Consider the following 14,296-nt stretch of genomic DNA (forward strand, 5'->3'; position numbering starts at 1 on the left):
TTAGTTCCAAGTTGGGTTTTTTTAAGTAAACTTTTTTTTAAGAATCCAGTCATAAGTGGCGCTGTAGCTCAAGTGGTAGAGCGCTCACCTTGAGCTGAAGAGCTGAGGGACAGCGCCCAGGCCCAGAGTTCAAGCCCCACGACTGACAAAAAAAAAAACAAAAAAAACAACAAAAAAAAAACTTCATGAAGATTAAAAGTTAACAAAAACAAATAGAAATTGAATTTTATAGCCGGGCGCTGGTGGCTCACGCCTGTAATCCTAGCTACTCAGGAGGCTGAGATCTGAGGATCGTGGTTCAAAGCCAGCGTGGGCAGGAAAGACTGAGACTCCTATCTCCAATAAACCACCAGAAAACCGGAAGTGGCGCTGTAGCTCAAGTGGTAGAGCGCTCGCCTTGAGCTGAAGAGCTGAGGGACAGCGCTCAGGCCCAGAGTTCGAGCCCCACGACCGACAAAAAAAAAAAAAAAAAAAAAAAAAAAAAAGAATCCAGTCATATTCTAGTGTGTTAACATCTCCCCCCTCACACCATTTGTTTTAAGAAGTTGGTCATGTGTTACCCATTCTTTCCCTTTCTAAAACTAGAAAATCATTCCATACTTTACTTCCGGTTTTACTCATTTGAAAGACTTTGGAAGTCATTTTTGTCTTCTCAACAGTGCTCATTAGTCAACTATTTTTTAATAGCCTAATTGGATTTCTTTTTTAAAAACTCATGTAAAACATGCACAATATGTAATAAAATGCTGTGATTTTTAAAAAAGTTAATAAAAGACTTTTTGTAAATAAACCTAGTAAATTTTTTTTCTGTTGCTTCAGTCTGGTCATTTAAAAATCCTATAGATACTTTCTACTTACCATAAAGTCTGGAGTTGCTGTTTAAGGTGTTGTCTTTCACGAACTCTTGAGGTTAATAGAACTACTAAAAAATTAGCCAAGAGCTGGTGGCTCATGCCTTACAGACAGCTAAGATGTAAGGATTTCAATTCAGAGACAACCTTGAGTGAAAAAGCCAAGTGAGAGAACAAGGCCCTGAGTTCAAGCCCTGATATGGGCACCAAAATAAATAACTCTTCACTTTTACTAAATATCAAAAATTGCATTTAGGCTATTTTTTATAGCATTTATTTTAGAAACTACAGTTTCTAATGAGCTACCAGATAGTAATTTATAGGCAGTAACTTTTTTTTTTTTTTGGGGGGGGGGGGGGGGATGTCGATCGTGGGGCCTGAACTCTGTGCCTGGGTTCTACCACTTGAGCCACAGCGCCACTTCTGGCTTTTTCCTTTTTGCTTATGTGGTGCTGAGGAATTGAACCCAGGGCCTCAGGGATGCAAGGCAAGCGCTCTACCACTGAGCCATCTCCCCAGCCCCGGCACTAACTCTTAACTGTAAATTTATTAGTACAGCACTATGATTTAGTAACTGGTAATTATACTAAGAGCCACGTATAAAATGTAGTCCCAGTTTTAAAACTGTTTTCAAATTATCCTGTGCCTTTGGTAAAAACAGGTGGTAATTATTAAAATTCAAAACAAGAATCACAGAAGTTCTGAAAATCCTAATTCCCCAGAAACTTCAGAAAATAATGCTGCTTGATATTATTATATACATAAGTTTATTACCTAGATAAAATTGCATTGTTAGATACATCTTGAGATATAGAACCAAAATCCTATAAATATTAACAGCAATGGCTTATACCTGTGTAAACACTATACAAAGGCTTTATCTAAAATAAATAGTTGACAATTTGTTTCAGCAAAATCTGACATGAGAAAAAATAAAAGTAAAGCCATTGCTGTTTACTATATTTCTATTAATATCTAATTTTACATAGAAGACAGCCTTCAATTTGAAGTGCAACTACAGGTAACAAATGTAAAACATAAAAAGTGCCAACATGAGATAATTCAAGTACAATTTGTTAAAAAATATATATTTATTTCAGTTTTTAGATGCTTCAGATGTTACAGGCCATCATGATTTAAATATGAGGGAAAAACATTTTAGAAAGGATAAGAACCTTTTGTTTAAAGACTGAAATATAAATTGTTCATTCACTTTTAAGAAACAAAGTTCACAATAACCTATTAAAAAAAAAACAATCATTTTTCCCCCCTTAACTTAATGGAGATTTCTCTCTAGTGAAGCTTTTTGTAAGAAGATAAAATTTTTCATTTTCTTGAGACTGATTTGATGAAAGGGCATATGGTGTCCCCAAAAATGTCTGATGAGTAAGAACATTAAAATGACTAAACTGATGGGACACATTTAATTCATTATGATAAACCCAAGAATGGCTATATGAATCTTGTTCTGAATTGCTGTCCTCTCCTTCAGAGCATACTATATGAATAGGAGCTCTCTCTTCACAATCAATTTGGTAAGTCTTATCTTCTAATAAACTTTTTTGCACGTCTAGAGACGATTGCAATTCAATTTGAATATTCTTTTTTTGATCTGTTCCACTTGATCCTTTGGTCTCTTTCGCCAATATTTCTGAATGAAAACTGCTGAATACTTCTATATGTGAGATTTCATCCCCTGAATCCAGAGACATATCCTCTTCGTCCTTTTCATCGTTTTCTAAAAGAGCTACATTTAAAAAACAAAAAGTCCTCCTCTATTGAAATACACGGTATGTTTAAGTTTTAAAATTATACACTACTCACACAATATAATGCGTCAGGATCTGCAAGTCCACAATCCCTTAAAGCTTGGTCTTCTGCCACAAGTTCACTTAGTCACAACACTCACACTAGATGTGAATGTCCAGATAATCCGATGCTACAAGCTTCTGCGAAATGTGTTCACGTTTAATGTTGGGAAATCCCAACTCCCAGCTCCAAAGGGGTTAATGTCAAAACAGCATCTAAAGTTATACGGTAATTCAGTATTTCATAAGACAAATATAAAATAAAAGTTTTGACATGTAGCTTTATTGAATTAGTAAATTGGTTAGCTCTATTGAATGTTTGATTATCTCTGCTTTTTAAAAACAATTTTAAGTACAGCCTTCATTTTACCTAAAGTCTGGAACAAAAGCAGAGGCCATCTCTTCACCTCTTCTGTGAGATGACTGATCTTTCTGTGAGATGACTGATCTGTACTGTCTTGTAATTAAATTGATTCCTACACAGAGGGAGATTTAGTACCCCAAAGCTGAATCCCTATATCTGGGCTGTCTACTTTTCTTAATTGAAACCCTTCACTGACAGTAACAGTCAATAAAATTTACATACCTTCAAAGATAAAGGTATATTTCAAAGTATGCATAGTCTACAGTACAGACAAATGCACACAACTTTTTAACGACTTTAATACAGTATAATAGAATAGCAGATCTTGTATATGCTGTCTTAGAATGGCAAATGCCTCAAAACAATTCCCCTGTTTTTACACTGGAGTGAATGGTTTCAAAGTATTTCAGTGTGACTAACAAAACCATTCTCTCTACCTTAAAGTAAATGAAAGCTACTGAAAAGTTACCTGACTGGGACTCAAGATTCTCAGTAGCACCAAGCGATGGAACATTTTCTTCTGGGATTAAGTTGTGATAGCCCACAAGATTTTTGAAGTTTTGCATAAAGTCTTCAGTAGTTGCAACAACTATTCCATTTTCTGGGTAGTTGGAAAATATCTTGATATTCTTCTCTAAATTAAAAAAAAAAAACTTCAAGAATATAGCATTTGTAAATATATATAATTATAATAAATACATCTACTATATATTATAAATATAGCATTGTACATGGACAATAATGTCTGCCCAGTGTTCAACAAGCCTCTCTCCTCCACATGTTCAGAATCAACCACAACCATTCATGTTCCTCAAAATCCATCTACATTCCTTTATTGTAGTAGAAAGCTTAACAATACCCTCTACCTGTTAAAAAGACGATATGTCGTTGTTGTATGTTTTGAGCCTGAAGTCTGATAAGGCAATCCAATTCTGGAGCATTTCGAGTTTGTGAATCACAACTGTGGTATGATAAAATTTCAACTAAATGTTTCTTCTGATAGACATTCAGAAGTGTTAACAGACTAAGAGCTTTGGCATTTAACCTGTGAAAGTAAGCACAGCTTGTTATCTACATTTGCACTTACAGGCAAACCCATATGTGTGTGTGTTGTTGGTATAGGTACCTGAATCTCAACCAGGCATTTATTTAATAAATTGCATATTTTTAGCTTTATGATTTGAACCTTAATGAAAACATATAAGAAAAAACTTTCTGTACTGCAAGGAAAAAGGCAATGGTTGATAGAAATTGTTAGTTATAGTTAGGGAGATGAAGGTCTTGCTATTATTAGAAGTTACATCTTTGTGTCTAAGTAGTTATATTCTATAAAGACTTGCTTTATGCCTACCTCCTAGGCTTTGAAGATTAGTAAGTTCTAAAACATAAATCCTACACAGAGCTAAACAAATATAATTCGTTAGCCCTGAATTTCCTAAAAATTATGCCACAGAATGTCAAAAAGTATTATATTAACAAAGTTCTATGATCTAAGCTTCGGAAACATTGGGTATAAAAACAATTTCTAACTAGTTTCTAGAATCCTTTAATATATTTATAGAGAACTTCTTTTTTTTTTTTTTGGGGGGGGGGGGCGGTCCGGTCGTGGGGCCTGAACTCTGGGCCTGGGCACTGTCCCTCAGCTCTTCAGCTCAAGGCTAGTGCTCTACCACTTGAGCCACAGTGCCACTTCAGGCTTTTTTCTTTTTGCTATGTGGTGCTGAGGAATCAAACCCAGAGCCTCAGGCATGCAAGGCAAGCACTCTACCACTGAGCCACTTTCCAGCCCTAGAGAACTTAGAATACAGTATCTCGGGGCTGGGAAAGTGGCTCAGCGGTAGAGTGTTTGCCTTGCTTGCCTGAGGCCCTGGGTTCCATTCCTCAGCACCACATAAGCAGAAAAAGCTGGAAGTGGCGCTGTGGCTCAAGTGGTAGAGCACTAGCCTTGAGCTGAAGAGCTGAGGGACAGCGCCCTGGCCCAGAGTTCAGGCCCCACGACCGGCAAAAAAACAAAAACAAAAAACAAAAAACAACAGAACACAGTATCTCAAACTAATCAGTTGTTCATGGAGCCTCAAGTAACCAGTACTCTAAGAATTACTTCTAAGCATTGTTAAAGAATGTCTCTCAGCACACACACAATTTTACTGGCTTGAAATCGCTTGTCCAAATAGGTATGATGCAATTATGATTAGCTACCTGAAATAGTCCTTAGGAAAAACCTTAATCTAGATGGCATATACACTTCAGTTAAAGAGTAATGATCTATTGTGATGGTTCTAGATCCCTAACAGATTGATCCAGGTTTACCTATTTACAACTAGAATTTCATCCAAGATCTATCTAAACAAAAATACCACCTCTTTCTAAAAAGGCTAGAGTAATTCAGTATCTACACTTGCAGTTAGCTATAGTGCTCATAAACCACAAACATGGGGAAAAATGAGAAAAAGCAATTTTATGATGCTAAAAGCTATCAGTCAGACAGATGCCAGTGCTCACGCCTGTAATCCTAGCTACTCAGGAGGCTAAGATCTGAGGATCGGGTTGAAAGCCAGCCCAGGCAGGAAAGTCCGTAAGACTCTTAGCTCCAATAAACCACAAGAAAACTGGAAGTGGCCCTGCAGGTCAAGTGGTAGAGCACTCGCCTTGAGCTGAAGAGCTGAAGGACAAGGCCCAGGCACAGAGTTCAAGTCCTACCACCAACCAGGAAAAAAAAAAAAGGCTATCAGTCATTTTCTAAATCTTACCTGCCCAATTCCTTTAGTTTTTTCTGAAATTTGCAGTGTACTTTCCACTGCCATTTTCCTTCCGGAGTGCTAAGTTCTTCAAGGAATGTCAAAAAAATTTGAAGGCTCTCTGTAGAGACAATGAAATTAATTTTTAATTCAGTCTACTACCATCTAAATTTAGAAATGCTTGTTATTATATAAAAACCTACTTTCTTATACAGCTTCATTCATCACAAAGATAGCTCAACATAGGTCTAATTTTTTTTTTTTTTTTTTTTTTTTGTCGGTCATGGGGCTTGAACTCCGGGCCTGGGCGCTGTCCCTCAGCTCTTCAGCTCAAGGCGAGCGCTCTACCACTTGAGCTACAGCGCCACTTCCGGTTTTCTGGTGGTTTATTGGAGATAGGAGTCTCACGGTCTCTCCTGCCCGGGCTGGCTTTGAACCGCGATCCTCAGATCTCAGCCTCCTGAGTAGCTAGGATTACAGGCGTGAGCCACCAGCGCCCGGCAACATAGGTCTAATTTTAAGAATATAATGTTGGAGCCGGGCCCTGGTGGCTCACGCCTGTAATCCTAGCTACTCAGGAGGCTGAGATCTGAGGATCGCGGTTCAAAGCCAGCCCGGGCAGGAGAGACCGTGAGACTCCTATCTCCAATAAACCACCAGAAAACCGGAAGTGGTGCTGTAGCTCAAGTGGTAGAGTGCTCACCTTGAGCTGAAGAGCTGAGGGACAGCGCCCAGGCCCAGAGTTCAAGCCCCACGACCGACAAAAAAAAAAAAAAAAAAAAAAAAAGAATATAATGTTGGGCTGGGAAGGTGGCTCAGTAGTAGCGTGAAGCCCTGGGTTCAATTCCTTAGCACCACATAAGCAGAAAAAGCCGAAGTGGCGCTGTGGCTCAAGTGGTAGGTAGAGTGCTAGCTTTGAGCTGGGGGGGTGGGGTGGGGGAGTGTGTATGTGTGTGTGTGTATATATATATGTATATATATATAATATATATATATACATAAATATAAATAATGTCTAGGCCTTAAAAAAAATAAGGACAGTAACAGTACCAGAAGGAACCAAAATGCAGGAGCAGGTACTTTACATCTGATTTACAGGCACCTACTTCTAAAGACTAAGCAAATAGGCAAGAATGAGAAATGATAAAAGCTCAGGAAAAGATGGAAGTGCACCAGATAATCTATGAACGGCACAATATAGATAATATATTAGAACAAGTCTCCAGTTTTAGTTTGTTCTCAAAACCTAGAAAAAAGCCAAGCACCAATGGCTTACATCTGTAATCCTAGGTAGTCAGGAGGTTGAGATTCGATGATCCTAGTTTTTATTTATCTATTTTTGGGTCCGGTCAAGGGGCCTGAACTCTGGGCCTGGGCGCTGTCCCTCAGCTCTTCAGCTCAAGGCTAGTGCTCTACCACTTGAGTCACAGCGCCACTTCCGGCTTTTTTCTTTTTGCTTATGTGGTGCTGAAGAATCGAACCCAGGGCCTCAAGCATGCAAGGCAAGTGCTCTACCACTGAGCCATTTTCCCAGCCCAATCCTAGTTTTAGACAGCCAAAGAAATCAAATCTGAGAGAATCTTATCTCCAAGAAACCATCAAGAAGCTGGAAATGGAGGAGTGACTCAAGTGAAATAGTACCAGCCTTGAGCAAAAAAACTAAGGAAGAGATCAAAGACTGGAGTTAAAGCCTCAGCACCAGCATATAAAAAAATCAATAAAAGAAAAACTAGAAAAGATGGAAGAGGCAATACAATCCAAAAAGAGCAATCTTACCAATTGTGACAACTTCTGGATTTAGAATTGATTCATCAGATACAATAAAACCTCCAGATACAAATAATTCATTGTAAGTATGATTTTTAACATCATCCAGGCTATCAACACCAGCAAAACTAACAGAGGGGAGTTTCTTTAAAGTCACCAAGCCAGGTACCTATTTAAATGCCAAAACAAAAATACAATTAAAGATGTATAAGGATTCAAATGTGAACTAACCTATGAGGAAAGCCTAACAAAATGCCATATAGTTCACCTATGTTAGTGAATTGTATCTGACAAGTCACTCTCAAAATTGTATGTCTAGTATTATTTCCCAAAATATACTTGTTTAAAATAGATCTGAAAACACAAAATGGACAAATGGTAACTTGTCTGTGACCTATGAATATAATCAGTATTTGACACAGGGCAAGGGATTATATGCTGGGGAAGTCAAGAAACAGAAGAGGTAGGCTCATAAAATTTACTAAATAGCATTAAACCCAAGGGAAGAGGTAGACATATAAATGTACATGAGCGCAATAAGAGTTCCCACATCCTCTAGCATTCAGAATCAGTGCTTTTATTATTTGACTTGATCTGAGTAACAAAAGGACTGCAGAGATTTGCAGAGGTATAAATGACTCACTTGAATTTATGGATAGATACGTAAGATTTATCTTCCTTAAAACTTACTTTTAATAATAGTTAAGTTTTATTTCTATAGACAGTAAGATTTAGAAACAAAACAATGACTACCTTGTGAATGAAACCTGCAATGTCTTCATTTTGGATAATAATCAATAGTTTATCTAGTTCTGACCGTCTTTCCAAAAAGTGTTCTGGATGACATTCTGTATTGCCTAATTTGGTAAGATATTCCTGTGTAAGAAAAACAAGTAAATCAGCATTAAAATGCTTTTTCATTGGTGAACAAATTCAGCAATAGTACTCACTAGACACTATGTTGAAAATTAACTATACTGTGGATGGAGATGGGAGGAAAAACTGGGGGAAAGCAAGGGAAGAGTAGCATTGTCCAAAAAGAAATGTGTGCATTACCTGACTTATGAAACTATAACCCCTCTGTACATCACCTTTATAATAACAAAGAATATAAAACAAAAAAATTTTTTTTAAATTCTTTTTTTAAAAAAAGCTCTTTTGTACATATCAATTAAATGCTAGAAATTCAAGATAAACTGATAAAAAAAACTCCACTTGTGGTTAAGTAAATTCTGAAAGTGGGAATAAACATTTAAAACTTCAGGCATTAACAATGAGAAGTACAAAATGTCATGTCAAAACCAGCTTTACAATGTCGGTGTGTGGGGGGGGAGGGGGGTATAATTGGGTGGGGGGAGGGGGGTAAAATTGGGTGGGGGGAGGGGGGAGGCGGGGAAGGGAAGTGAAGTGTAAATAAAGGAGGAGGCTGCAATGCTTGGTAAGAAATGTATGCATTATCCTGCCCATGTAATTGTAGCCCCTCTGTACAGTATGTTCTCAAATAAAATACAATTAAAAAAAAAAACAAAAACAAAAAAAACTTCAGGTATTAAAATCCTATAATTAAATGACCACTAGTTAGTAATACAAAACCAGGTATTATTTCAATTTGCTACCATTTATAATTCTATTGCTACCTAATTTTACATCTCAATGTCCATACCTAAATGCATGCTTAAATGAAGTACCTATTAGTGTACACTGGCAGGGGTGGAGAATGAACGTCTAGCCCAAAGGCCTGTAAAACCATTTGGTACATAATGGAACAGACTTGTGTTTGCTTGCTGTTAACTGCCCATTTCCTGTCTACCACTACTGATAATTTTGTATGGCCTGCAATGATACTATAAATATTCAATACCCTTTAGAATGAAAGTTCCCAATCCCTGCTGGTAGACAAATATTCCTTATGGTCAATTGTATTTCGTGATTGGGAAATCAAAGGACTATCACATTTTTTATCAAAAAAAGCTACAGAAAAATGTGATATGGCCAAGGTATCAAAAGCAATAAAACAATTTATCAGGGGGCTGGGAAGGTGGCTCAGTGGTAGAGCACTTGCCTTGCATGCCTGAGGCCCTGGGTTTGATTCCTCAGCACCACAAAAGCAGAACAAAAACAAAAACAAAAACAAAACAAAAACCGGAAGCGGCGCTGTGGCTCAAGTGGTAGAGTGCTAGCCTTGAGCTGAAGAGCTGATGGACAGCGCCCAAGCCCAGAGTTCAGGCCCCACAACTGGAGGCCCCCCCCCCCAAAAAAAGAATTTATCAGTAGCTGGGCACTGGTATCTCACAAAAGAAATGGAACTAAAGCTCAAGTGGTAGATTATCAGCCTTGAGCACAAACACTAAGGGACAGTGCACAGTTGGGCACACACACAAAAAAGAGAGAGAATGTATCATTAGACCACCTTTGGACAGTTTTGTTTTACCATATGACCAATAAAACACCATATATAATGAACACTGGCAACTTACTTCTTTGTATTTTTCCTTCTTCATCAAAAAACAGAAAACCAAATAAATCACCTTTTAAACCTCTGAATCAAGTTTTAAAATATGTGCAGCATATACATATAGGATATTTTCATTTTTTGAGCTATGCTGAAGGTTGAACAAATACTAGGCAAATATTCTTGTCACTGAACTACATCCTGATACCCAAAGGTATGTACACAAATGTTCTTTAAATTTCACATCAAGTAAGACTCAAATATAAAATACTGTATCACAGGTTCTGGTTTAGTTCAATTAACTAATCTTTTATTCTATTCTGAATTGTCAAATTATTAAAATGTATGGTCAACTTTTCTAATTCCATTGCACAAAGGTCAGACCAATAAGACAATGTTTATAAACAGTACTATTACATTTCATATAGTTACCTTTATTTCTTTAGAGAGCATACACTCTTCTTCTTCATGAATATAAAACTTCACAGTATTTTTCTGGACATCTTTCATGATTTTAACCAAACTATTAAATACTTCAGGCTCTAACTGGCTTATAAAATTTGAAAGAGCTGGTGGGGCAGAAATGGTTATATCACTGGGCGATTTTGTTATTTCTTTTTCTAATGGTTCCCTAGCAATTTCACCAGGTACAATATGGTCTGAAGTCGTCATTAATTCTGTGGCATGATGTGGCTGGTTCATTTCTACTTCAGTTAAAGTTGAAGAGGAATGTTGTTCATTGGAGTTCATGTCTTTTAATCCATCACTACAAAATGGCTCAAGGAGGTCTTTATTGTTGAAGTCACTTGAGGAAACTGATATGACATGCTTTCCCGTCGTATTCAATGTTATCGTGGTACCAGAATCATTGACTGTTGGCAAATCCCAACCCCTGACTGATGCATTAATAGCAGTGTTTAGTTTTTCACACAAACCATCTACAAATTCCTGCATACCAGCTTTGTAAGTCTTAGAATATGTAAACTTAGAAAGTCGTTTCATCTTCTTTCGTGGTGTACAGTCAGGTGTACATGTGCTACTAATATATGAAACGTTTGTTTGCTTCAGAGTTTCTTCTAATTTCCTAGAAAAGACAATGAACTCTCCTAACACTGTTTTCTCTGTAGTTTCACTCACTGCTGAAGGCTCTGCTGCTGGCACACACTGCTCTTCAACTGTCATCACCTGACCTGTCAATACGTCATCCTCACTGGTGCTCTTTACTGTGTCTGTAAATGGAGAGGACGGAAACTGGTAATCAGAACTTCTCTGTCTATTTATTACCCGAGGGTCGTTAGGAAAAGTTTCCTGTGGTGGCAGACACACCAGTTGTTCTTCTGGTGATTTCATACCTACATAGGAAGAGTTTATTATTACAAGAGCAATCTAAAAACAACAGCATTCAAAACAACAACAACAAAATCCTCAAACCAGAGAAAAGGTCAATTATGTTTCAACTAATTATGCATTGGACAATAAACATTTCAAATGCAAACTTTGTTATGTTCTCTACTTATGGGATAGGCTTTGGATTTCAGCAGACAGAACATTTGCTTTCTTTCAAAGTGTCAAAAAATACTCTGCATCAACAGTGGCTAAGTAATTTGCCTTTTCTGCTTCCCTACCAATTTCAAGATTGGGTTTTATCAATTCCTATACGCCTTACTGATATTACCTCAATGTTAGAATTACGTATAAGGCAATGAAAGAATGTCAAACTGAAATGCTGTGAGAGTAACTGCCAAGCATTTAGGATCTAAAAAAAATTAATCCTTTCAGACTGTCTATCACATATGGCTAGTGGATTTTGTGCAATGTGATCAACTTCAATTTATCAGGATTTGTGCAGTGTTATGGACTTCATTTTATCAAGCAAAAAAGCTCAGCAAGATAGTATGTTGAAAATGATCTGTACAACTTGGAGGGATGGAAAAGAGGGAAAAAAATGAGGGAAGGAATAACAAGTTATTCAAGAAATGTAATCACACTCTTACTTATGTAACTGTAAACCCTCTGTATATCACCTTGACAATAAAATTGAAAAAATAAAAAGACAAAAAGGAAACACGGGCAAATTAAAGTAATACCTTTCCTGGGCTGGGAATGTGGCTCAGTGGTAGAGTGCTTGCTTAGCATTCATGAAGCCCTGGATTCAATTCCTCAGTACCACATACACAGAAAAAGCCAGAAGTGGTATTGTGGCTCAAGTGTTAAGAGTGCTAGCCTGGAGCACAGACAGGCTCAGGGACAATGTCTAGGCCCTGAGTTCAAGCCCCAGGACTGGCAAAAAAAAAAAAAAGAAGAAGAAGAAGAAGAAGAAGAAATACCTTTCCTAAGTATTCTGATTTTGTTTGAACATAATTACAATTCCAATTATAGATAAAGAGGTGTTTCAGTTAACCCATGCTACTGGGACTACTTTTGACTTGTGACAATCAGCTCAATCCATAAGATCAAAACATCTACCTTAAGTCATTTTTATGAAACAAGGTAAAATAATGAGGTATAGTGACAAACACCCATAATCTTGGTACTTGGGAGACTGAAAAAAGAGGATTCTGACATGGGCTAGCATTGAGACCATATTTCAAAAAAGGAAAAAGAATTATTACAAACACTTGTCACTGCACATTAAATAAAGAGCATAACAAGTCTGGCCAAAAAAACAGAAACAAAAACAAACACAAAAAGTATGGTAGCAAAAACCCCGCTTGTCCAAGGAGAATTAAAACTGTGAAACTGGCAAAACAAAACTAAATATCCCAAATATAATCCTTAAATCTACAACATTAAAATGCAGTTCAGCACAGAATATGTCCCAAAGAAGCTAGTTATGGTGCCTCCTGACCTTGGCTCTTTAGAGATGTAGATAGGGAGGATCCTTGATCCAAGGCCAGCCCAGAAAAATTCGAGCCCTTATCCCAACAAAAAAGCTGTATGTAGTAGTGTTCATCTGTGATGCAGCTATGCAGGATTAGTCTAAAGCTACAAACAAACAAAACAAGCCCACCCTGAAAAAAAACCCAAACCTCAAGACCCTATCTCAAAATTAAAACAAAAATAAGGCTGGAAGTGTGGCTAAGTGCTAAATAATCAGGCTGAGTTCAAGCCCAGAAGGGCATTATGAGAAATTAGTTACAATGGGTGAATGGGTGAGCCATTGGAGGAAAAAAACGAAATGTATTTTTTTGTTGAGTATTTTTCTAACTTCTTGAAATTAATAAAAACCAATAATTTTAAAACTGTACTGATTTTTACAAATTTTCACTAGGTAGTCCAGGCTGGCCTAGAAAGGCTAGTCTCAAAAACCTCATAAACTTTTACCTCACACCTGAAGTCTCCCAAGAACTGCACAACCATGCCTGGTCTTGAATCATTAAACATAAACCTCCTTCTCAAATGTATAGCTAAAGAGTGCATAAACAACATTGAGGCTTTGTACTACTTTTTCCTTCTTTCAGAAGGGCCATTTGGCAAGAGGAAGAAATAAGGAAGTCACAAGTGACAAGTGCAGCAGAGGCTGCTGAAAGTAATCTGGATGCTTATTTTGGCTCTGGAGGTTTCAGATTTGAGTAAAAAAGGCCAAAAGAGATTGGGCTCCAGATTACTGACCTGTGCCACTGTGTAACCTTATTTTAATTCTTTATTAAAAATTATCTTAGGGGTTTCAATTCATAATGTCAGTTTGTGAGTATATGGGATTTTGATCAATGCCATCCCTTTAATAGTATTTCCCCATCCCCAGCTCTCTCAATCCTACCCATACTTTCAATTTTCATAGCTCCATTTTCACAGATGGAATATTATGATTACAACCATCTTACTCTTCCTCTCTTCATTTGTTTAACCCTTCCCTATGGTCTTATCTCCCTGGTATTCATTTTGTGAAACTGTGAGTTAATTGTTCAAAAAAAAAAATAACACAATAGAGTTCTCCTATACCTACAATATATGCATGACTCGTATATATTCTCATATATAGTTACAATTTCCACATGAGACAAAACATGTGTCCTTTGTCTTTTTGAGCCTGACTTACTTCACTTTTAAAATAAAAATACGTATAACAATAAAATCGTAGGATACGAAGTCCAAAAAAATAAAAATAAAATGTATAGCTCAACTTCAGGGATGAAAATCAGCTTATTCCTGAATGACTACAGATTATTCTTTAAAATTTCTTTGACTATAACTTAAACCCAATTGGAGAAATTTCCTGTGTGTGTGTGTGTGCGTGTGTGTGTGCATTGCGTGTGTGCATTGCGTGTGTGCATTGCGTGTATGTGTGTGCATTGTGTGTGTGTGTACATGTGCGT

At 37.2% G+C, this 14,296-nt stretch overlaps 1 protein-coding gene across 4 annotated transcripts in view; it reads right to left on the minus strand.

Annotated features, from left to right (window-relative positions):
* Nucleotides 1-1,918: 1,918 nt before the first annotated feature.
* Tasor (transcription activation suppressor) overlaps nucleotides 1,919-14,296 on the minus strand; it is a 66,899-nt gene continuing 54,521 nt past the window's right edge. Inside the window, exons 18-24 of one of the 4 annotated variants that reach the window (XM_070018467.1) lie at nucleotides 10,413-11,209; nucleotides 8,282-8,404; nucleotides 7,538-7,697; nucleotides 5,774-5,882; nucleotides 3,890-4,068; nucleotides 3,493-3,657; nucleotides 1,919-2,598 (exon numbers count right to left, since the gene is read on the minus strand). In XM_070018467.1, the coding sequence (XP_069874568.1) occupies nucleotides 2,123-2,598; nucleotides 3,493-3,657; nucleotides 3,890-4,068; nucleotides 5,774-5,882; nucleotides 7,538-7,697; nucleotides 8,282-8,404; nucleotides 10,413-11,209 (2,009 nt within the window). In that variant the 3' untranslated portion in view covers nucleotides 1,919-2,122. Of the gene's footprint in view, nucleotides 2,876-3,492; nucleotides 3,658-3,889; nucleotides 4,069-5,773; nucleotides 5,883-7,537; nucleotides 7,698-8,281; nucleotides 8,405-10,412; nucleotides 11,333-14,296 lie in introns of all 4 variants that reach the window. The other 3 variants (XM_070018466.1, XM_070018469.1, XM_070018468.1) reach the window with 3 other exon arrangements.

This window comes from Dipodomys merriami, unplaced genomic scaffold (genome assembly GCF_024711535.1).
Source record: "Dipodomys merriami isolate MVZ:Mamm:240054 unplaced genomic scaffold, mDipMer1.0.p SCAF_13, whole genome shotgun sequence".
NCBI lineage: Eukaryota > Metazoa > Chordata > Mammalia > Rodentia > Heteromyidae > Dipodomys > Dipodomys merriami.